The following is a 22418-nucleotide window of genomic DNA, read 5'->3' as shown; positions in this document are numbered from 1 at the left end:
ACCACCAACCTCCCCTACCTCATCCTCAGCGCCGCACGACCCAAATCATGCAACCTTAAAAAATGAATTCAGATTTTTAAGATGACGCTATTTAAAAAAACAAAAACGCTACACACAAAGTGAGTCAGTAGCCAAACCCCCCTATTCAAGGCTTTAAACGTATAAACCGTTATACTCACATCTTGGAAAATAGCAATGCCTTGGTTTTGGATTTTCTCCTGCTCCTGCTTCCTCTTGTGCTCGTGTTTCGCTGACTGGAGACACATGGTGATCATCTCTGTGCACGCAAACATGTTGTCACTTTGTTTGATTCTCTTGCCCTCGTTTGAAAATCGGTCGTCCTTGTAAGCGTGGCGTGTCTCGACGTCGTTCGCTCGCTTGTGTTTCGAGTGGTCGACCGTACGATGGAGGGATGGATGGACGGATGGATGGAGGGAACGCGCTCTACTCGAAGCTGCCCGGTTTGCGTTAAACGATAGGAAGATGTGATTGGACAGCGTAGGATGCCCCGCCCCTCCACACACACACAGAGCACTTCCAATTCATAAATTTCATCGAGTGCACCCCCTGCTGGGTGATGTCCTCATCACTCGGCCGTCACATAGTCCTTCATGAATCATGATGTCTTTTTTTTTTTATGGAAACAAAAAACGTCCGTTAGGATTAAATATGAAGGTAGATAAAATCAAATGCCGGCACATCTTGGCACTTTTCAAAGTTAATGAAAATATTGGTATTGTCTCTGTATTCAAATATATCATGGGCATAAAAGTTATTGTTGAATGGACTCGATTCCTTAATCTCCTGTTATTCTTATACTTGTCGTGTCAGCTTGTCCTGCACTTTATCTCATGTTGTATGATGAACCACTTGGCACACAATTCCTCATGTAGAGGGAGTGGACTTCATCGTTGGCACACCCACATTAGTCTCTGTGTTCGTTCTGTGACCGCCGGCAGTTTTTAAAGTTCGTCCTCAGTGCAGGTCAACAGGTGAGTTTGGCTTCTGTCTTTTTTTTTAAGGATATTTGTTGGTTTGTTTATTTAATAAAAATATTAATAATTGACCATCTAGTCAAGGTGAAGATATTTTTGGCACAAAGGCCTATTTAAATAGTTTTTTATCCATGTAGGATTATACGTTTTTATACAATTTTATGATGATTATTATTACAACTGTTATTGTTGCTGTTGTCATTGTACTATTTTTGACTATTCTATAGAAGGACATCCAATGTAAGCCTAATATCTATAACGATAGCTCAATATAAGGCTCATATGATGTGTTGATCTAACTTCATTTCCTTTATGTCCAACAATTACTTATTATTTATTACTTACTTATTACCTATTAGGCCTATTAGGCTACGATAATTCTCGCGGTATTCATCAAGTAAGTCAGAAAGCCACAGCTTTTTGACAGCTAAACTCAAAAATAACTTGTGACGACACACAAACCGCAGATACGAAGAATGGGCTTATCTGTCACAAAATAGGTTTGGCCTTCTTCGTTCAGTTTTTCCTTTCTTTCTCAAACGGCTTTATACAAAGGCCCAGGCATTCTGATGAATAGTGTGTGGAAATATAAGTGTGTGAGTTTGTTGAGTGTAATAGCCTACATTATAATAACTCAATACATGCACAGTGTTTGGCGTGGCGTGGATGCATTTGTGTATGACGTGGTTATCAGTAGGCCTAACCCAGAATCAGCTCTAGAGAAATGACGTCACGGGCCGAATCTCGCTTCAGCACCTGCGTCGCACGGACAGCACGCTCGTGCTGCTCTGAGATAAGAGCCTGGATGACCCTAGCGCCTCGTAGGCTATGGGCCTCCTCACTGCACACGGAATTGTTATTAGCCGTTCTTTTCATTGCTGCCATTGTTATCTAATATTTTTTTTATCGGTGTCATTTTATGATTAGGCAAACGAACAACGGTTTACTTTCAAATAAATAGATTGGGCTATGGAAATTATACTTTTTTATACACAGGAAAAACAGCTTTCCTGAACAGATCGGTCTCCCTCAAGTGTTGAGTGTAGAGATGTATTTATTATAATTCGATCGTATTTTGTCGTTAACCAGAGCAAGAACAGCTTGAGTGCCATGGCTGCCTTTCTACACCATTGCCCCTTCCTGAAGTCGGCCCCAAAACCCGCTCTGCGGCGGACCGGCGCGGCTCTGCTCTCCCTGGCCGACCGGTGCCCCATCATCGCTCGCCAGATCACCGTTAAAACCGACATGTACGCCGCGCCCAGCCAGGCAGCGCCAAGGCACTGGGCTCTGGACCAGAGGCGGTGGTACGCCCAGTCCGCCGGCCAGGTCGCTGTGTCCCTGGCGAAGAGCTGTCCCTTCGTGGCCTCCGAAATACGAGTGGTGCGGGCAAGCTCCGAGGTACAGGAGGACGTACAGCAGGACTCCAAACCAGGTACACCGAAAGCACAACGCAAGAATACAACGACAGCTAGCAAATCAATCAAAAAGTCAGTAAAAAATAATAATAAACAGATTTCCTTTTTATCAGTAGCCTATGAGTATTACATTTGGCATTATTATATCTCAAATTAGGCCTATTATTATTTATATCTACCATCAATATCTTTACAATATTCCTCCACGCAGTAGTCTATTTGCCACTTTATTTCCAGTTTTTGAAAGAATATAATAGAAGAATGAAACCTAGATAATACCTTTTGAAGAATAGAAGAATAGCTTAGCATAGCACATAATTTAACGAGTGAACCAAAGTTTTATGGTTGACCGACGGCCCAGACGGGGAAACATCGGTGACGGATGCGATCAGGGCACATAAAGCTCTCACAGCTCTAACAAGCCAGTCCACCCTCCCCACCACCACCACCACCACCACCCCCCACCACCCCCCCACCCCCCCGTGTGTGCCAGGTGTGATGGCCTCTCTGCTGAACGGTCTCACGGGTTTGGTTCTCCAGCCGTCTCAGGGCCCTGCCGCCCCCACCGCCTCCCAGCTGCTCCAGGACAACATCAGTGAGTCTCAGGGTGCTAGCATCGTCACAGCTGACGACCTGGTGCTCACCGCACAGCTAAAATATACGGATGAGGCTGAGAGGACAGAATGCATGGCCGCTAGAGGGGTTGGAGTGGCTATAGGGTCTTCAACTTTGAGTTGAATGGTAGTTGACTCCCTCCCCAATGTCCGGGCCTGGCCTAGGTTAGGCGTCCTTGAGTAAGACGCCTAACCACTACCTGCTCCTCCTCCTCCTCCTGTTCTCCTAAACAAAAATACTAAATAGTAGCAGTAATCGATACAATAGTTAGCATCATTTATACCAAAACAAAACAAAAACCCAGTCTCTTTTTTTGTCCCGGCAGTCAGCGGCAGCTACGACTACAACCGCTTCTTCGAGGACAAGATCGCGGAGAAGAAGAACGACCACACGTACCGCGTCTTCAAGACCGTCAACCGCGACTGCGAGGTGTTCCCGTTCGCCGAGGACTACTCGCTGCCGGGGAGGGAGGGCGCCCGGGTGTCCGTGTGGTGCAGCAACGACTACCTGGGGATGAGTCGACACCCACAGGTGCTGAACGGAATCAGGTGAGGCGACCGCAGGGGGTAGTCACGGCCCTGCGCATCAAACTCACTCAACGTTTAAGCTACACCGTTGTTCTTTGTTGATGCTACGGTTCTGTGTTCGGCGTCGGGGTCGTGGCTGGGGTGTCGGGACTCAAAGCATTGAAGGGTACTGTGTTTGATCCCCCACTCTCCTCAAGCTATGCTATGATGGCCAGTGTCTGAATGAACTGGAAGTGCCTTTGGATAAACACATCTCCTTACGAGTGAATAGCAATGAGAAGCTTCCACATCGTAAAAGAATGGTCGCTGGGATCATCGCTGTATCAACCACCCAATGTTCTGGAAGGTTCCTAGGAATGGAAACAAAATGACAACCGACTCAACTATACAATAGACATTGAGCAGATGCTTTTACATTGAGTATGTTAATATACACACACACAGCGTTCATGAAGGCAGGTAGTTGTCATGTGTCTTGGATACCTACAAGTAGAGTGGGGATATTGGGGATAAAGCCCAGAACTTTTCAGGGTGTCAAACACCCTGACCACTTGACTACCCCATACCCCAACAGGATGACATGCAGTATGTTAAATGAAACGACCGTAGAAGGAAAAGGAAAATGGTTTATTTTCCCATGATTTTCGGCTGCCGTCTGTTTTCCCATACGTCGTATGGATTATGAATTACTAATAAAAAATGTATTAAAAGACCAAAAAAATAAAAAGAGCTTCCACCCAATGCTTCATGGAGGGAATAGACCCTCCAGGATCAATACTAAACCCAGGAGGAACACACTAGTAATGTACCATGTGTGCCGGTGGACCAGCGAGGCCCTGGAGAAGCATGGAGCAGGCGCCGGGGGAACCAGGAACATCTCGGGCACCAGCAACATCCACGTGACCCTGGAGAGGGAGCTGGCCGAGCTGCACGGGAAGGGCGGCGCGCTGGTGTTCTCCTCCTGCTTCGTGGCCAACGACTCCACCCTCTTCACCCTGGCCAAGATGCTGCCCGGTAAGCACCGGTCCCGACCTCCGGGTCAAAGGTCAGAGGTCAAGCATTAAAAGGTGTTTGGTTCAGGGTGGACATCTGATTCATCTTGAGCTGTACCACAAGGAGCACAGCGAGCAGGTGTTCTACGTTGCGATCTACAGAGATTATATTACATTCTGCGTCATCATCATCATCATCGTCATCGTCATCATGGCAGTAACGATAGCAATCAAACCGTTTAATTATACATTTGACGTCTTTGCACACTAAAGCTCCCAGACGTTAAAGAACCTCACAGCACTAACCGTGCAAAGCTGAAATAAATCATGAGCAAAGGATGCATTATTAAAACTCTGCATTAACACGCGGGTGCTGATATACTGTACTCTGGGGATGTGTGTGTGTGTGTGTGTGTGTGTGTGTGTGTGTGTGTGTGTGTGTGTGTGTGTGTGTGTGTGTGTGTGTGTGTGTGTGTGTGTGCGCGCGCACGTACGTGTGCGTGTGCATGCGTTGGCCAGGCTGCGAGATCTACTCTGACGCGGGGAACCACGCTTCGATGATCCAGGGCATCAGGAACAGCGGCGCCAAGCGCTTCATCTTCCGCCACAACGACAGCCAGCACCTGGAGGAGCTGCTGGCGCTCTCCGACCCCAAGACTCCCAAGATAGTGGCCTTCGAGACCGTGCACTCCATGGACGGTGGGTACCGCCGACCACCCGCACCAGCCGGGGGTTGTTAGAATGTTGCTGCTGAAAACACTGGATGTTTGTATCCGTTATTACGTACTTAATAATAGCGTTGATTACTGCCATCTACAAAGACATAATCAGTGGAGTGCAGAGGAGAATTGGATTCAGGCATATTAGTGTTTTCCCAGGACCCACTTTGAGGCTGAGCTCACGTTTAGTGAGCTAATAATCTGCGTCTTCTCGTATTGCTGCTCGTTCAAAAGCGTATTTATTTCAGAGTACATAAGAGTAGGAAGTAAACTTCATCAACGATTCTCCTTGTGTGCCGAGGCAGAAGCCGCCTCTATGCACTCACTGAAGGTGTATGTGCTGTCGCTCTTGCTGAATTAAATCAAATGTAAACATAATTTACATAGAAACACTTTTAAGTCGCAATGTGTAAGATTGAGCCCCTCCTAGTGTGGGGGAGACATATAGAATTGGACTAGCGTATCTTGGCTGGCTGGGTAGTGTGTGGGGTTTTGGAGGGTCAATAGAACGATTATTAAAAACAAAGAGATTAGTACGGGTTGGTCAGCATTTTCTATTAATATTTCAGTTATAGGATGTGATGATATTGATAACATTATTGAATCACCATCGATCAGCATTGACTACAGATACGTCTAGGTATATTAAGCTACGAGCTTGTTGAAATGTTAAACATTGCGACCAAAAAAATGGATGCATCTATGAGGTTAAATTAAAGAATAGGTTCAATAATATAACATTGTATAGCCTTTGGTTGGCATGTTTTAATACTTTTTGTTTGCATGGATAACCCTATTGGGAATCGAACCCGTGACCCCAGCAGTGCTAATGCTTTGCTCACTGCCCCCCCAGGTGCGATCTGCCCCCTAGAGGAGCTGTGTGACGTGGCCCACCGCCACGGGGCCCTGACCTTCGTGGACGAGGTGCACGCCGTGGGGCTGTACGGGGCCCACGGCGCCGGCGTGGGCGAGAGGGACAACGTGATGCACAAGCTAGACATCGTCTCGGGGACCCTGGGTGAGTGCCCCCCCAAAACCGGGGGGACAGGGTGGGGAAGGGGGGAAGGGGAGGGATTCGCTTTGTTGTTGGTTTGTTTATTTTTGGTCTTGAATGCACACTTGAATGTTTTTATTGTTATTATTATTATTTTGTATAAATTAAATTCTTTCACACATTGTTAACAGAAATTTCTCAATGCGTAATCCTGTCGTTTGGGAGAAGATAATATGAGATGATAGGTATTTTATCAGTGACAGAACATTAACAGTGACAGGTTTAAAGACATAACAACTACTATAACTGACAGTTAAGAACAAAATGTGCAAAGAGATTACATTAAATGCTGGGGCATAAGCAGAATTTAATAAAGTCTTTCGCGTTGAATACAATTTTCTATAAATTTCAAGATCGGTCTCTACTATCTCACCCAACTGATAAACAAAAGTTTAGGTCAAGGTCAACAAGTTCATACTGAGAGAGATTCACTACAGTACTTCTACTCCAGTATGACACAAACTCCCTTCTGGCTGAAGCGTCATTCAGTGTCAATGACTGCAAGCATGGCTGTCGTATTGCATCATCATCGACCTGGCTTGACTCTGGCCCGATGCTGGCGTGTTGAAGCGTGTCTCTTATCAGAGGAGAACATGAAGTGAAGGCACGGCCCTTCTCCTCCCTGCCTGGGCGCTCGTGATAAGACCTCCTCCTCTCTATCCTCGCTGCGTGCAATACCTCCACGTTCCCACTCCGCTAATCCTGTCTAAAGATTCTCCCTTACTCTGCCCGTCCATGACAACGCCACAGGAAGACATGAAGAAATGATACCAACCCATGGATCTTTTTCTCATTTCAACCTTGGTTTTCAATCTCCAAAGCCCTCAGAAGTGCCTTTGTATTCAAAGGGTTTATTGACATCCAAGGGTTTATTTACTTATTATGATAACTAAAATGCTGTTCGTTCACATTAACATAGCCACCACGTCTCACGCCTACTACTTATTGTATGTTGTACGTCCTGGCACTTGTATGTTGTATTTAGTTATGGTACTTAGTTGTGTAGCATCTTAACCTAGCTATCATTGTTGCATGCAGGGAATGGGTTAACCTAGCGATTGTTAGTGCTTGGCCCTTGTTTTTTTGTTTCACTTTCTTCTGACAAAAGACCCTATTGTAAGTCATTTGGGATAGAAGCGTCTGCTAAATGCCCTAAATGTAAATGTCGATGTAATATTCTTCATGTCTCCACTCACCTGTTACAGGCAAGGCCTTCGGTTGCGTGGGCGGCTACATCGCCAGTAGCGCCGCCCTGGTGGACACCGTGCGCTCCTACGCCGCGGGCTTCATCTTCACCACCTCGCTGCCCCCCATGGTGCTGGCCGGGGCGCTGGAGTCGGTCCGTGTTCTGCGCAGCCCCGAGGGCCAGGCCCTGCGCCGCACGCACCAGAGGCACGTCAAGCACATGAGGCAGCTGCTCCTGGACAACGGCCTGCCCGTCATCAACTGCCCCAGCCACATCATCCCCATCAAGGTAGGCTGGGAGGAATGGTGACCCCCTCTTCTTCATGTCTCCACTCACGGTATAGCCTAAGGCAAGGCCTTTCGGCTGCGTGGGTCACTCAAGCTACAACACACAGTGGCATTCAACAGGTGGAAGGTTAAAGGTCACATAATATATTATACCCTCAGGCGTGAGTGGGATTAGCCGTTACAAGCCGTTTTGAAAATCTGCCTCTTCTGACATCACAAGTGGGCGTGTCCGCCCTAGATGTGCGCTGGATAGATCAGTCTACCGGCCTACCCGGTGGACTGTAGCAAACGTTGCTCATCTATCCGTCATACATCTAGGTGGACACGCCCACCTGCGCTGTCAAAATAAAAAACGGCTTATCACACTCACACCTGGTGGTATAACACAATACGGGACCTTTAACCTTTCGCCAGTTGAACGCCACTGTGTGCTGTTCCCTACGCCACCACAGGTGGGTGACGCCGAGCTCAACACCATGATGTGTGACGCCCTGCTGGAGAGACACAGCATCTACGTCCAGGCCATCAACTACCCCACGGTCCCCCGTGGGGAGGAGCTGCTCCGCCTGGCCCCCTCCCCCCATCACGACGCCGCCATGATGGAGTACTTTGTGGGTGAGTGCCAAGCGCTCCCCCCTCCCCCACCCCCCTTCATTGTTCCTCGACCTGATCTCCAGTCATGGTCGCAGTTGAGTTGTGCTCTGATAAATGACAGCTGAGGTGAAGCGGGACCAAGGGGGGTTGGTGGGTGATTGATGGTCATGCCTTCGTGGCGTAGCATTGCATGGACAGCAGCCCGCCCTCAAATCATCCCTTCCCATTATTGCCATCCAACAATTACCAGAATGGGGATAGTTCCTTTGAGTGGCAATAGTATGTCAATCACCTTCCTGTTAGATAACTGTTTTGATGAATTGATCTTGAACCGTACTGGTTGAAATTGAAATGGTTGAGTTTCATTGCGTTTGAAAGCTTCTCAAATTTATATTTTCTTGCGTTTACAGAGAAGCTGGTGGAAGTCTGGCAGGAGGCGGGACTTCCTCTTGCCAACCAGACCAACATTTCCTGTAATTTCTGTGGCTCCGCGCTGCACTTTGACCTGATGAGCGAATGGGAGAAATCCTACTTTGGCAACATGGAGCCCCAATACATTACAATGTCTGCCTAGTCCTTACCGCCCCGTCTTAGGCATTACCATGACCTCATTGTCCCTAGCATGATAACCTATTACTATCATTACCATGATGGCCTTATCATGACCATTGGTCCTTTTCGTCTTTTTTTGCCAAATGATTACCATGACAACCTAGTCATTACCATGTTTCTCTCGTCATCACCATGAACCTGTAGTCATTGCCACCTCTGCCTTTGACATTGTCTTCCTAATCATCACTCTGACAACCTAGTCATTGACATGACTGCCAAATCCTCACCATGACATGATGTCGTCATTACCACGTCTCTTCTCATTGCCATGACTTCTTCGGCGTTAGTCTGTCTACGCCATGAACACTTCTGCCAACCTAGCCATAGACCTTTGAAGAATAAGGCCCAATCCCATTTCTACCCCTTACCCCTTCCCCTTCCCCCTCCCCCTTGTTTTGAAGGGGTAAGGGGAAGGGGTAAGGGGTAGAAATGGGATTGGGCCTTAGTCCCGCTTCCGAGGCTCCGGTTCCCTCCGTCAAATGTCTATGGGAAATAACATGGGGCTTTTGAAAGATCGTACACAACAAACTCTGTAGGTGGCGAAGAAGTAAAAGCTGTGTCACGTTTTGAACTACACATTTTTTCCATGTCATTTCGACTGGGTATTTGGATTGTCGGGGCCAGCATTAAGTAGCATTAATAATCGTTTACCACTTAAACGGCGCCGGCAATCCAAAAACCCAGTCGAAATGACATGGAAAAAGTGTGCAGTTCAAAACGTGACGCAGCCTTTAATTCTTTGCCACCGACATTTGTTATGTTATATGCTTATTTTTCAGAGGTCTATGACAACCTAGCCATTGTGGTGTCTGCTTGTACCAGTAGTGCCTAGTCTTTACTCTACTGCCTAGTCAATGTCACAAGTTCATTTTAAACTGAAAGTTTCAATAATAGTGTCCACTTTTCAATTGGATACAAATCTTGAGGTGCTTGTAGAGAAAACTGGATTACAGTCCCACATCCAATACACATATCAACAATTAAAAAACATTTTAAATCAAATGGTTCATTTATTTATATGCATAAACGTTAACCTCATGTGGTTCATTGTATAAAACAGACACAAAACATAATGTGTCTATAACTTGACTTGCTATCTTGAGGTAGTACTACTATTTGCTAAAGTAACTTTTATTTATGTATGGATTTATTAATGCTAAAACATGTATTCATTTGGTTGAAAGTGTGAAGATGCATTGAACCTGCACATGGGCACTTTAAAAAACGTCTTAAAATTCTTACATTATATGATGTTAGCACCTATGGGATGACTGGACATATTCTCATTGTGGAACCCAACCAGCAGCATATACTCGCATCATACGCTCTATATAAAGTATTATTCCCCATCGACTCCTTGAATGCATTGATTGTGACTAAAAATTATATATATACATTATAATAAAAAAACAATGATGGTCAAAGTGTCCATGGTTATTTGACTATGGTTTGCTCTGCTTTTGATGTTCATCATATCGCACAAATATAATCATTGTATTGCTGCGTTCGATTACATCTCGGAGGTCGGAAATTCCTCACTCTTATTCTGAAAAATCCTACGCTGCGTCAACTTGAGTTCTTAGACACAAACCTGGGTAAGATTCCACAGCTCCCAGTTCAAGCCACAATACAATTTGATGTAATTTCAAAATGGCCCTCCACATCGAAAGCGGTGGGAAAATATTATATATATATAATATAAAAAAAACATTTATGACATTTGATTTCTTAGTATACTTTCAGAACAATCAGAATACCAATACAATAGTTGGTTAAACAATACATACAATAAATTAATTGTTTGTGTTGTTATTACTTACTCAAAGCAACAAAGTTCAGCGTGAGCCTCCATGTTTTTTCGAGTTGCTCCGTTCGTTCGTAGCTTGAACGCACGGAGGCCGGGGTCGACGCGATTCCCCGTTCCGACTTCCCACCTCCGACCAGAACCGAACGCAGCATAACACCTCAAACTTTGTACTCCCAAAAGTCTCAATGGTTTTCGCTGTTCTATAGAAACCCACCAACATGACATCTCTAGAATCAGGCACTGACACCCCACCGAACTGCAGAGGGGGAGATATACGTCAACGCGGAACAGGCCGCCCCCCACAGGGGAGACCCTGACCCAGTTACAGGGCCCCCCGCCACTAGCAGACGTTACAGGGCCCCCCTCCCGCCGCCACTAGCTGACGTTACATGGCCCCCCTCCCCCCCGCCACTAGCAGACGTTACAGGGCCCCCCTCCCCCCCGCCACTAGCTAACGTTACAGGGCCCCCCTCCCCCCCGCCACTAGCAGACGTTACAGGGCCCCCCTCCCGCCGCCACTAGCTGACGTTACATGGCCCCCCTCCCCCCGCCACTAGCTGACGTTACAGGGCCCCCCTCCCCCCCGCCACTAGCTGATGTTACAGGGCCCCCCTCCCCCCCGCCACTAGCTGACGTTACAGGGCCCCCCTCCCCCCCGCCACTAGCTGATGTTACAGGGCCCCCCTCCCGCCGCCACTAGCTGACGTTACAGGGCCCCCCTCCCCCCCGCCACTAGCTGACGTTACATGGCCCCCCTCCCCCCCGCCACTAGCTGACGTTACAGGGCCCCCCTCCCCCCCGCCACTAGCTGACGTTACAGGGCCCCCCTGCCCCCCGCCACTAGCTGACGTTACAGGGCCCCCCTCCCCCCCGCCACTAGCTGACGTTACAGGGCCCCCCTCCCCCCCGCCACTAGCTGACGTTACAGGGCCCCCCTCCCCCCCGCCACTAGCTGACGTTACAGGGCCCCCCTCCCCCCCGCCACTAGCTGACGTTACAGGGCCCCCCTCCCCCCCGCCACTAGCTGACGTTACAGGGCCCCCCTCCCCCCGCCACTAGCTAACGTTACAGGGCCCCCCTCCCCCCCGCCACTAGCTGACGTTACAGGGGCCGCCCGCCTCCCGCTTCACCCTGGCCCTGAGCCGCCGCAGCCCTGCGTTGTCCCCGTCCAGGACCAGCCCGTCCTCCACCAGCCTCCAGGCCTCGCCGAGCCGCTGCTCCCCGTAGCGCCGCAGCGCCCCCCGCAGGAAGCACTCCCCCAGCGGGCCCCGGCCCACGCCGGCCTCGGCGCACCGCACCGCCCGGGCCCGGTGGAGCGCCAGGGCCCGGGAGAAGTCGTCCAGCGCGGGGCCCTCTCTGCGGCTCAGCAGGAGGCTGCGGCCCCGCCTGCAGAGGTCCTCAGCCCGGGCGCCCCTCTCCTCCTCCCCCTCCTCCTCCCCCTCCTCCGCCGCCGCCGCCGCCGCCGCCGCCGCCGCCGCCGCCTTCGGGGCTCCGGAGCCGTTGGCGTGGTTACGGATCACGCCGTCCAGGTCGGCCACGGCGCGCTCGTGGAGGCCCAGCCGGGCCAGGCAGGCGGCCCGCTGCCGCAGGTACTGGAGCCTCCGGGGGCTGGCGGCGGCGGCGGCGGCCTGGACCGCCACGGTCAGCAGGGGGAGGGTGCTGGACCAGCTGCCAGCGGAGGACAGACGGCCGGCCTCCTGAGCAGCAGCCTGGGGGGGTTAACGGGAGGTCACTGCTGGGTGGACAGACGTCCCAACCAGGGATACACGTTTGAACACGGGCAGGATGGTTTAGCGGCGAGGGTGATGGGGCACCAAGCAGAAAGGGTTCTGGGTTCGATCCCCATTATCCACAACATGTATACCTCGGGTTAGCATCGTTGACAAAAAAAATTACCTTCACCCCAACCGGTACGCTAATGAGCTGAATTAAAAATGCCTGCTAATTTAATATATGCAAATAGCAAACCTTTAACTAAACTTTCATTAAATGTGCCGTCAATATTTAATCTTTAGTACACAACCCGTCACCATCCAAAACAAATAATATATATTTTTTACATAAATTTTCTGACGTTTACAGGTTATGTAAAAAAAATATATATAATCTAAAACATATTTTTGACGTTGGCAGAGTGGAGAGGGAGCACAGGTAACCACCAACCGCTCACCTGCGTCACGCGTCTCCTGTGGCTGAGGGGGAGCAGGCTGAGCAGGAAGCCCAGGATGGAGGGGTCCTTCTCGGCCAGTGTGCTGAGCCTCTGAGCCGCGCCCTGGTAGTCCTGCTGCCACGCCTCCACCACGCCCAGCCGGGCCTGGGCCACGGCCTCCCGCGGCTCCTGGCCAAACACCTGGCTCAGGTGAGCTCCCGCCGCCTTCACCTCACCTGCAGCCGGGGACAGGAAGCCACGGGGTCATCGGTGACCACGCTGGATTTGAAAGTGACTTATTGTATGGTCATTTAAAATCCAACTTGTTCTCTGTCATGTAACACTAATAACATTTCTAACAGTTTAAGCAGACAACTGGAAGCGCACACGGCAGACTTATGACTATAACGTAGTTTTATTTATTATAACCCCAAACGTCGTTATCCAGGGTAGAACGAAGTACCAAGAGAGCCCCCTAGTGGCGATTCTGCCTTACTGTATATACTTTCAGGAACAAGAGATGACCTCCACCTTATTAAGTACCAATCACATCTGTGTATATACAAAATTGATTAACAACACTGGTTAATATTCTGTGTTGGGAAAACCAAATTTTTCTCAATCCATACTGTCAAGTAAAATTGACTTTTCGGTATAGATAAAGATGATACATTTCAGATGAGTTCATCTTGAGATTTCCTTTCCCCTGTTTACTTCACCTGGAACCAATACATGATGGTCAGTAAAACTGCAATTGTCTGTGTGTCTCCAGAGAGTCTGCTCTCCCTCCAGATTACTTTTAGTGATTGCTTCCTCTTCAAGCATGCTGTTATTGCTCAGCCAAAGCAAGACCTTTGACACAGTTTCTTTCAATCTCAAAATTAAAAGATTCCGACCAAGATAATCCCACCAATACCATTAGGGTGCGATACTCTAGGGTAGACTGAACACCCATTAAGGTTTGACCCCATGAGGATCTTTCAGCAAAGTGTTGGATGCTAGGTTGATGCAGTGACAAGGACGTATATAATTTTGTTCAAGAAGCAGAGACGCGTTTGTTTCAATTCGTCGTGATTGTTCGTTCATATTTTGCTGCTTTCAACATCAAATGAAACTTTGAACTTCTAGGTTCTAGGTTGAGAGTCTTTGCAGCCCGCTATGCCCAGGATAGGGCATAGGACAGGGCATAGTGGGACAACACTATGGGGGCCTTCAGCGCTCCATTCCATGGGAGAACAGCGGCAACATGGAGGCCGAGAGCTCCACTTACCTTTGGCTAGGAGTGCATCAACGTAGAGGAGGTGCCACCGGGGGTTCCTGCAGTCCACCCTCAGCAGAGCTCCGCTGATCAAGAAGGCCTCCCTCAGCTGATCCTCCTGGCAGGGCACCGCCTTGGCGACCAAGCTCTGCAGCTGATTGGTCCGGCAGTACTGCTCCAACCACTCACAGACCAGTGTCCGGGCCTTGTCCTTCAGCGACAGGATGTCTTTGGTGACGGCGTCGACGTTGAGCCGGAGGGCTGACAGGATGTCTTCAGTGCACTCCTGGGTGAAAAATGAGCTACTTGTCAGGTTTTAACAGAACCCATCAGTGTGTTTATACATGCATACCTTTACCAGGTATTCCTAATATGGTCGTACTCTGGGTTATACATTTACATGCCGGTGTTCCGCGATCACACGGCCACTCACGTTAACGTTTTGACAATCGAGGTACTTCAAAGTTTGGCTGGTTTAACCTAGCATAAAAGACGTCTCCTCTGTGGTCCAACAGAGCCTCGGACTGTTAGCCATTGTGGGTCCCTGATGTGTGGTAAACACCGAACACACCCTTGTTCATGTATCTGACGTATCCCCTGTCTCCGGATCCAACCGGATGTGACGTGAATCTCTTTCACTTGGGTGCCGAACGAACACACCAAGCATAACAGGATTACAGTGTTGACATGACAGAGTACCTCGAATGACGTTCAGATAATCTAGGTGAACCGGGGGGTTACATGACATAACACCGTGGCAATAATTCTAATTACCGCCATAACCCCAGATCAGTTCATCTTTGTGCATCGCACACGTACTGAATACACCAGGGGTAGGGCTGTGCAATTATGATTTGGATTTTTGGGTCAAACGATCTCCAAACTAATAAAATCGAGTTGAAACAATATATATCTATTTTCTTAAGTACCGGTATATCTATTTTATTCATTAAATGTTTGGTTATGATTTGTTTCCATAATGGAGCAGTCCTAACCAGGGGTTGTCTCCACCACACCTAAAAAAAAAAAACACAAAATACCTTTCGCTGGTCCAGGGTCAGGTAGGTGAAGCCCCGCCCACAGAGGGCGTGCACGTGGTCCGGCCGCTCCTTGAGGATGGCGCTGAAGTCGTAGATGGCCGTCTTTCGCTGGCCGAGCAGAGCGTAACAGCGGGCTCTCTCCAGCAGAGAGTCGGCCGCCGCCCCCCCTGCATCCATCATTCAGATACACAAGGCTCATTCAGAAGGGTCGGCCATGCTCAGGGGGCCGTTAATCAACCTGGGGTCGATAGAGCCCCACGCTCACTGAAGGGGCTCCTGCTATATGATCGCTTTGGTGAACCTTGCGAGTGAGTGAGTGAGTGGGGTGAGTGAGAGAAAGTGTGTGTGTGTGTGTGTGTGTGTGTGTGTGTGTGTGTGTGTGTGTGTGTGTGTGCGCGCGCGCGCGTGTGTTGTTGTCGTGTTTCCCTGAAAACAATGCTATTTTCTTAAGGGCTGTTTTTCATTCATTCATTGCATTGATCCAAAACCTTCATTTGAGGGTGGAACTTTAAGTGTGGATCATTTGAATCAATACAAACCTGAATGATAATCCTTTTAGGGTACACAACGATAGAATAAAACGCTGCTCACATGGCTTGTTGTCGCACATGAACAGTCCGCTCTGTGTCGTCACCAATGCGATAGACAACAACAAAGGCATTATTAATGTAAATAATAATGTAATAGACGTGTGTGTGACTGTGTGTGTGTGTTTGTGTCTGTGCAGGCTATAAAACTGAATCTCACCGGAGGCCATGATGGCGATGGAGAGATAGGCGACGGCCTCACGGAGAACCCCCTCCTCCTTCACGGTGTTGGGGTTGGTGTCGGGGTTAGGGTTGGTGGAGGTGGAGGTGGAGGTGTTGGTGGCGGCGGAGGTAGTGGTGCCCACCAAGACGCGCTGGGAGGCGGTGTGGCAGTGGGCCTGCAGCAGCTCCTTGTCTTTGGGGCGTGCCAGCGCCAGCAGGGGCCGCAGGCAGCTGGTGTCCCCACACTGGATCAGCTTCTTCAGCAGCTGGCAGAGAGAGACCATGGATCCAGAGCGTCAGCCTTGCTGGATATGTTCCTGACTTAACCTACTGTGAATGAATCAATGGCCCTTCATCATGAGGCCGAAGAACAAACACCAATGGTGTTGATGGGAAATCAGTGGGAGAGTGGATAGAGGCCTACACCGGCACTCCTCGACTTAAAGACCACTTTAAATTTTAGAGATTACCACATGATGCACTATAAGCTCAAATCAACACAAACGCGATGCTAACACTGGGCTAGCCTAGTTTTCTATGACTAGTTACTCCATAGAAAGCTTTTTTTATCCACAGTGTGCGTATTCTGGATTCAGATCCAGGTCATTAACCATGTAGTAGGAGTAAGACATCTCGCTCAAGGATGAAGACATGGGGCTCGAACCTTTAGGCTCAGGAGTCAAACACCGTATCCATCAAATATCGAATACCGATTCAGGGTAACAGGTCCAAACACAGAAAGACATTATCTAACCTGCACTAGTTAGGTTCAGCTTCTGGCGCACAGTTTAAAGGTGACATATTACAGTGTGATTAGCCGCTACAAGACGTTTTTGAAAATCTGCCTCTTCTGACATCACACGTGGGCGTGTCCACCTAGATGTATGCCGGATAGATGGGCAACGTTTGCTACAGTCCACCGGGTAGGCCGGTAGACTGATCTATCCAGTGCACATCTAGGGCGGACACGCCCACTTGTGATGTCAGAAGAGGACGATTTTCAAAACGGCTCATATCGGCTAATGTCACCTTTGACGTTTCAGACCCCTTCACGCGGCGTGCTACGGACCTGGTTGGCGTCGTACATGAAGCCCCTGTTCAGCTGCAGCAGGGCCAGGCGGGCCAGGACCGGGCCCCTGGGGCCCGCCGCCGTCCCCAGGGCCAGCAGCAGCCGGTGGGCCTCCTCCGCGCGGCCCAGCTGGTACAGGGCGTCCGCCGCCAGGATCTGGGGCCCGTCCGTCCCGGGCTGCAGCTCCATCAGCAGCACAGCCAGACAGTGGACGCCGCCCGGGGTGCTGGGGGTGGGCGGTGAGGGGGACGGGTGGAGGACGGGTGGAGAAGAGAGATTCACACTTCATTAAAGGCGACCTATCACACCACCAGGTGTGAGTGGGATTAGCCGTTACAAGCCGTTTTGAAAATCGTCCTCTTCTGACATCACAAGTGGGCGTGTCCGCCCTAGATGTGCGCTGGATGGATCAGTGTACCAGCCTACCCGGTGGACTGTAGCAAACGCTGCTCATCTATCCGGCATACATTCTAGGTGGACACGCCCACTTGTGATGTCAGAAGAGGCAGATTTCCAAAACGGCTTGTAATGGCTAATCCCACTCACACCTGGTAGTATAATATGTCACCTTTAACACCTGAAGGGATTTTAATTCAACCATGAATATGGGTTCTAATACCCCTAATCAAAAATAAATAATACATATAGGTGGAATGTGTTTGGTTGATGGCTGCAGCCTCACCTGGCCCCAGTCAGACTGATACGACCAGATATTAACCACAAACAGTGCACAATGTATTCTAACATGAACAGAACAATATAACGCTTGGTTCATAGATCAAGTATATCCAATCAACACTCAATAAACACTTTGTTTATGAGGCCAACTGCACCTTCCGTAAGATCAAAAGTGATTAAATATTAATTTGTTTTTTGTTTGCCTGGAAAGCCCCGCCATTATCATTGTTTAATCTCCTCCATTAAGAACCCGTGGCTACCCTTCTCTGTGCTCGTCTCTCTTGGTGGGGGCCCGTATGAGTGGAGGAGGCTCCCCCTCCTTCAGGAGCTTGCCGGGCTGCAGGCTCTCCCCCCGGGGCCCGCCGCCGCCCCCCCGGCCCTCCAGCATCACCCTCCCCTGCTCCAGCAGCAGCGCCAGCAGCAGCCCCCGGCTGTTCCAGGGCACCAGGCAGCGCAGCGTCAGCCCCGCCTCCTGGGGCTGCAGCCGGCTGGCCGTCACGTAGTCCAGCGCCGCCAGGTAGCGGCGGCCGGCCGCCATGCGCAGCAGCCCCCGGCCGCACAGCGCCCGCACGCAGCTGCACGGGTGCGGGGCGCCGTGCTCGATCACCGCCTGGAAGTCCTCCGCCGCCCCCGGGCGGTCGTCCGCCAGCACCCTGGCGTAGCCGCGCAGCACGCGCACCGTGTTCTGGTAGCTGTGGGGGGCGCCGGGGGCCGGGGCCGCCAGCTGGCTGCAGATGGACAGCGCCTCCCGGTGCTCGCCCCGGAGCAGGAGGCACTCGGCCAGGCGCACGCGCAGCTCCCGCTCGCCGCCGCCGGGCTCCAGCCGGCACAGGGTCCGGAGGTGGGTGACGGCGGGGTCCAGCAGGTCGGCCCCCTCGTCCGAGCGCAGGTCCGCCCGGAGCAGGACCCTCTCCCGGTAGGCCAGCAGCCCCCGGTCCGCCTGCTGGCGGAGGTGCTGGCGGGCGGCCAGGCCGGCGCCCCCCCCGGCGAAGGACTTGCGGAAGTGTCGGCGGGCGGAGGCCGGGTGGAGCTCGAAGGCCGCGCCCAGGTCGCCGCACGCCTCCGCCGCCCGGCCCCCCGCCGAGAAGCGGGCCGCCGCCCGACCCGTGAAGAGCCTGGCCTGCGTCTCGGCGTCGGGTCCCGGCTCGCTCCCCTCGGGGTTCGAACCCGCGTCCTTTGGCTCCGCGGGCACGCCGTCCAAGAGGGCGGAGTACGCCTCGGCGCTCTCGGCGTACAGACCCGTGAACAACAGATGGGAGGCCTGCTGCTCCAGCACCCCTCTGTCGCCGGGGGTAACCGCCAGCAGGAAGTGGAGGAACTTGGACAGGTCGGCTGCGTCCAGGTCACCGTCGTGGTCCTCGCCGGCCCCCGGCGTAGACCCGTCTCCGTCAGGCCCGACGGAGGACGCGTATCGCCGTGAGAGAACGCCGCCGAAGGCCTCGACGATCCTGGGGAGGTGGTGGGCCTGGCGCCGCCTGACCAGCGCCACCGCCTCCGACGGGTTCTCCCCGTGGGCCTGGAGGTAGAGGCGGAGCCAGCGGGCGTCCTGCGGGTCAGAGCGAAGGGAGGCCAGGGCGCGGGTCAGCCCCAGCAGCGCCCGGGCACTGCCCTCCGGACGGGGGCTCCGCCGGCCCGCGAGCAGGGCGGTGCAGCGGGCGTAGATCTCGTCGCAGCCGTGACCCCCGCTCTGGAGGAGGGACTCCATCTTGAAGATGGTGGCGGACAGGTTGTTGGGGCTGAGCGTGGACAGGAACACGGCCGCCAGACCCTTACCGGCCGGGGACCCGCTCCCGTCGGGAGGGGGGTCTCCCCGGCCGTCCAGCCAGCCCTCCAGGGTGGAGACCACCGCCGCCAAGCCCGGTTTCTCCAGGGTCCGCATGTGGGCCACGGTGGAGGAGGCGTGGGTCTTGAAGGCGGAGGTGTAGCGGATGGTGGCCTCGGCCACACGGCCCGACCCGAGGAGCTGGTCCCCGTCCCTGCACAGCGCAGACACCCCGTTTCTAGGAGGAACCTCCGCGGCCATGATGGAGCAGTGAGCCCCCTAACGTGGTCAATGTCTCTCTCTCTCTTTTTTTGTCTCCCTCTCCAAATCTTTAGAGTGAGGCTACCATCGGGGATCCATTGTCGTTGACCTCTTCAAAAATAAAAAAGATTACGTTAAAGTGAGTGTCCGTTGATGGAAAGACACTAAAACATGCATAAGCCAAGCCCAACAATAAATAAAGTGGTTCCCATCATAGTTTATACAATCTATCGGGACTGAGCACTGAGCAAACTAACACAAGAAGAAAAATAAATAAGCAAGTAAGTAATATTAAATCACCTAAGCATACGGTTACAAAACATATGTAGAATTGAAAATCAGGCCCAATACAACAAATTGCTTAAACAGGAGATAACATCATGCCCATAACTTGCATGCAATACTTCTACAGTGGAATTGGCTCACCTGCTTGTTTCGGGTGTGCGTCTTGGCGGTGCGATTCATGCACTTAAAGCATACATCGACTATCATCTAATTGCGCTCATACCTCACATCAAATAAGATGTTAAACAGGGTTCTCGCTGGTTACAGCGGCCCAACATCGGATAGTGAATGCCATACGCGACATAACAGCAACTCAAAACCATAGCCCCATCAGTGTAACTCAATAGCCCCACTACACAGCAACCGCGACCACAACACCGCCACATTCACAATAAGCACACTTGATTCCATGGATAATTGTTCGCGGTTGCGTAACTTGTAGTCCCTAACTAGTCAAATCGCTATTTATTCGATTAAACTTTTTCCAAAAAGTGGGAAGCCCCGCATCCAGAGTTGTCAGAGTTGAGTGTCTGGTTCAGAGCAGGAGTCCTGTTGCCAGTGGAAACGGTCGACGCTCCTAACCAAAACATAATATAACAGATACGCTCGACTAGATAAGAGGTCCTTTAAAGTGTGTGAATCGAAACTAGTTTTTGTGGTAAATGATCGCTCTTCGAATCTTGAAGTTTTTAATCGTTTTAGATCTCAATCCCGAGGCTTAGACTAAAAGCAGGATTACCAATGAGGACAGTGTGTGGACTCCTTGTCTTCAAATTTGCAAGTCGTGATGAGATCACGCCGATGGAGCTCATGAATAAAAACTAGGGATCTCAAGCAAGTGGAATGTCTATGAATGGCGAACAAGTTCTCATTTATCGTGCACCAGAAAGTTCCCTATCAGCGATGTCAACAGCGCCATCTGGTGGCCGTGATCTGCATTTCAATTAGAACCAGCATTCCGTGTATATTTTTTAATAAACTGAAATTCAATAAATAAGACATTCTATGATGTATTACAAAAACAAGAGATGTGAAATAGAAAAATAGACATTTCATAATTTGAAGGAAACTATAAAAGAATAAACCAATTTGTTATAAGACATTTCAACATAAGGTACGGCAACGTAACAGCAAGACCACAAATGTCTGGACTGAACCTCAAACAAATGGATTCTGATGAGAACATGTATGTGAATTATTGTTATCACACACATCTCAAAAGGTTGTATAATGGAGGTTTCTCAATTGCATACATGTTAAGATAAATACTGAAAATGGACTGAGTGAATAATACACATTATCAAAGAACCAGAAAGCACTACTTGTGCTGTCACTTTAAGATGTACTTTAAAACCCTTTTCCATTGATGCTCAATGATTTCATAGTGGGTTAAGGGGGCATTTCTTAAAGCACCTAAAGCAGTTTCTTGGTCAAACTGGGCAGTAGCATCGTTTAAATACACACAATCTACCAATCGACCCCCTTGTTCCTTGTGCAGTGCAAACAGCAGGTGCAGGTCCCTCAAACAATCAACCGAACAGGCGCTCAAAAATCAAAATAAAACCTCAATAAATTAAAGTCAGCACGATTTGTATTGCTATGAGTAGTTACTGATGAGCATCCGGTCTTGACCAGCACTCAGAACCAATTATAGTGTGTTCTCATGGCCGACAGATTGTCCCAGTGAGAAATACATTTTATTTAACAGCGCCTTTCAGGTCAATCAAGGACACTTTACAAATTTAAAACAATTTAAAACAAGGGCAAACAAGTAACAAAACCATTAAAAGTGCAAGTAAAAAAAAAAACATGACAACTACAGTGAAAATGCTATCCTGAAAAGGTGGGTTTTGAGAGAGGATTTGAACGGAGGGAGGGAGTCAATATTTCGGATGTGAGGTGGGAGTGAGTTCCAGAGTTTGGGAGCAGAGCGGCTGAGAGCTCTGCTCCCCATGGTGGTGAGCCGGGCAGAGGGGACAGTGAGGTGGATGGAAGAGGAGGATCTGAGGGAGCGGGTGGAGGTGGCAGTGTGAAGGAGATCAGACAGGTAGGGGAGGGGCAAGGTTGTGGATGGCTTTAAACAAGGTATGAAGGAGAATTTTGAAGTTGATACGGAAGTTGATTGGAAGCCAGTGGAGTTGTTCTAGGATGGGGGTGATGTGGTGGAAAGAGGGGGTTTGGGAGATGATACGGGCAGCTGAGTTCTGGACCAGTTGGAGCTTATGGAGGGATTTCTGGGGGAGACCAAAGAGGAGAGAGTTACAGTAATCAATACGGGAGGTGACAAGGCTATGCACAAGAATAGAGGTGGTGTGGGGGGTGAGGGAGGGGCGGAGGCGATTTATGTTACGAAGATGGAAGTAG

General features: G+C 50.3%; 2 protein-coding genes across 2 annotated transcripts; one reads left to right on the top strand and one right to left on the bottom strand.

The window, feature by feature from the left end:
* Nucleotides 1-842: 842 nt before the first annotated feature.
* alas2 (aminolevulinate, delta-, synthase 2) lies at nt 843-9222 on the top strand. The gene is made up of 10 exons (XM_060051780.1): nt 843-992; nt 2085-2427; nt 2904-3005; nt 3351-3573; nt 4382-4566; nt 5064-5243; nt 6117-6281; nt 7523-7791; nt 8243-8405; nt 8795-9222. The coding sequence occupies exons 2-10, from the start codon at nt 2106-2108 to the stop codon at nt 8956-8958; spliced, it is 1773 nt and encodes a 590-aa protein (XP_059907763.1). The 5' UTR covers nt 843-992; nt 2085-2105; the 3' UTR covers nt 8959-9222.
* A 2600-nt stretch (nt 9223-11822) lies between these two features.
* Nucleotides 11823-22003, bottom strand: ttc34 (tetratricopeptide repeat domain 34). The gene is made up of 8 exons (XM_060051740.1): nt 20196-22003; nt 18007-19880; nt 17069-17294; nt 15998-16265; nt 15251-15417; nt 14223-14496; nt 12974-13188; nt 11823-12512 (listed from the first exon to the last, which is right to left on the bottom strand). Exons 2-8 carry the CDS (start codon nt 19767-19769, stop codon nt 11895-11897), a joined length of 3531 nt encoding a protein of 1176 aa, XP_059907723.1. The 5' UTR covers nt 19770-19880; nt 20196-22003; the 3' UTR covers nt 11823-11894.
* Between the last annotated feature and the right edge of the window lie 415 nt (nt 22004-22418).

The sequence above is a fragment of the Gadus macrocephalus genome, chromosome 1 (genome assembly GCF_031168955.1).
Source record: "Gadus macrocephalus chromosome 1, ASM3116895v1".
NCBI classification, from domain to species: Eukaryota; Metazoa; Chordata; class Actinopteri; order Gadiformes; family Gadidae; genus Gadus; species Gadus macrocephalus.
Note: the sequence above shows the minus strand (reverse complement) of the source record. Positions and strands in the feature narration are given on the sequence as shown.

What these genes read in the sequence shown, in the direction of transcription:
- alas2 (XM_060051780.1), top strand. Translation starts at nt 2,106, where the DNA reads ATGGCTGCCTTTCTACACCATTGCCCCTTCCTGAAGTCGGCCCCAAAA. An exon ending in GACCGTGCACTCCATGGACG is followed by an intron (nt 5,244 to 6,116) that starts GTGGGTACCGCC and finishes CTGCCCCCCCAG; the next exon opens with GTGCGATCTGCCCCCTAGAG. An exon ending in CATGATGGAGTACTTTGTGG is followed by an intron (nt 8,406 to 8,794) that starts GTGAGTGCCAAG and finishes TTGCGTTTACAG; the next exon opens with AGAAGCTGGTGGAAGTCTGG.
- ttc34 (XM_060051740.1), bottom strand. Translation starts at nt 19,769, where the DNA reads ATGGCCGCGGAGGTTCCTCCTAGAAACGGGGTGTCTGCGCTGTGCAGG. An exon ending in AGAGACGAGCACAGAGAAGG is followed by an intron (nt 17,295 to 18,006) that starts GTAGCCACGGGT and finishes GCCCACCCCCAG; the next exon opens with CACCCCGGGCGGCGTCCACT. An exon ending in TCATGTACGACGCCAACCAG is followed by an intron (nt 16,266 to 17,068) that starts GTCCGTAGCACG and finishes TCTCTCTGCCAG; the next exon opens with CTGCTGAAGAAGCTGATCCA.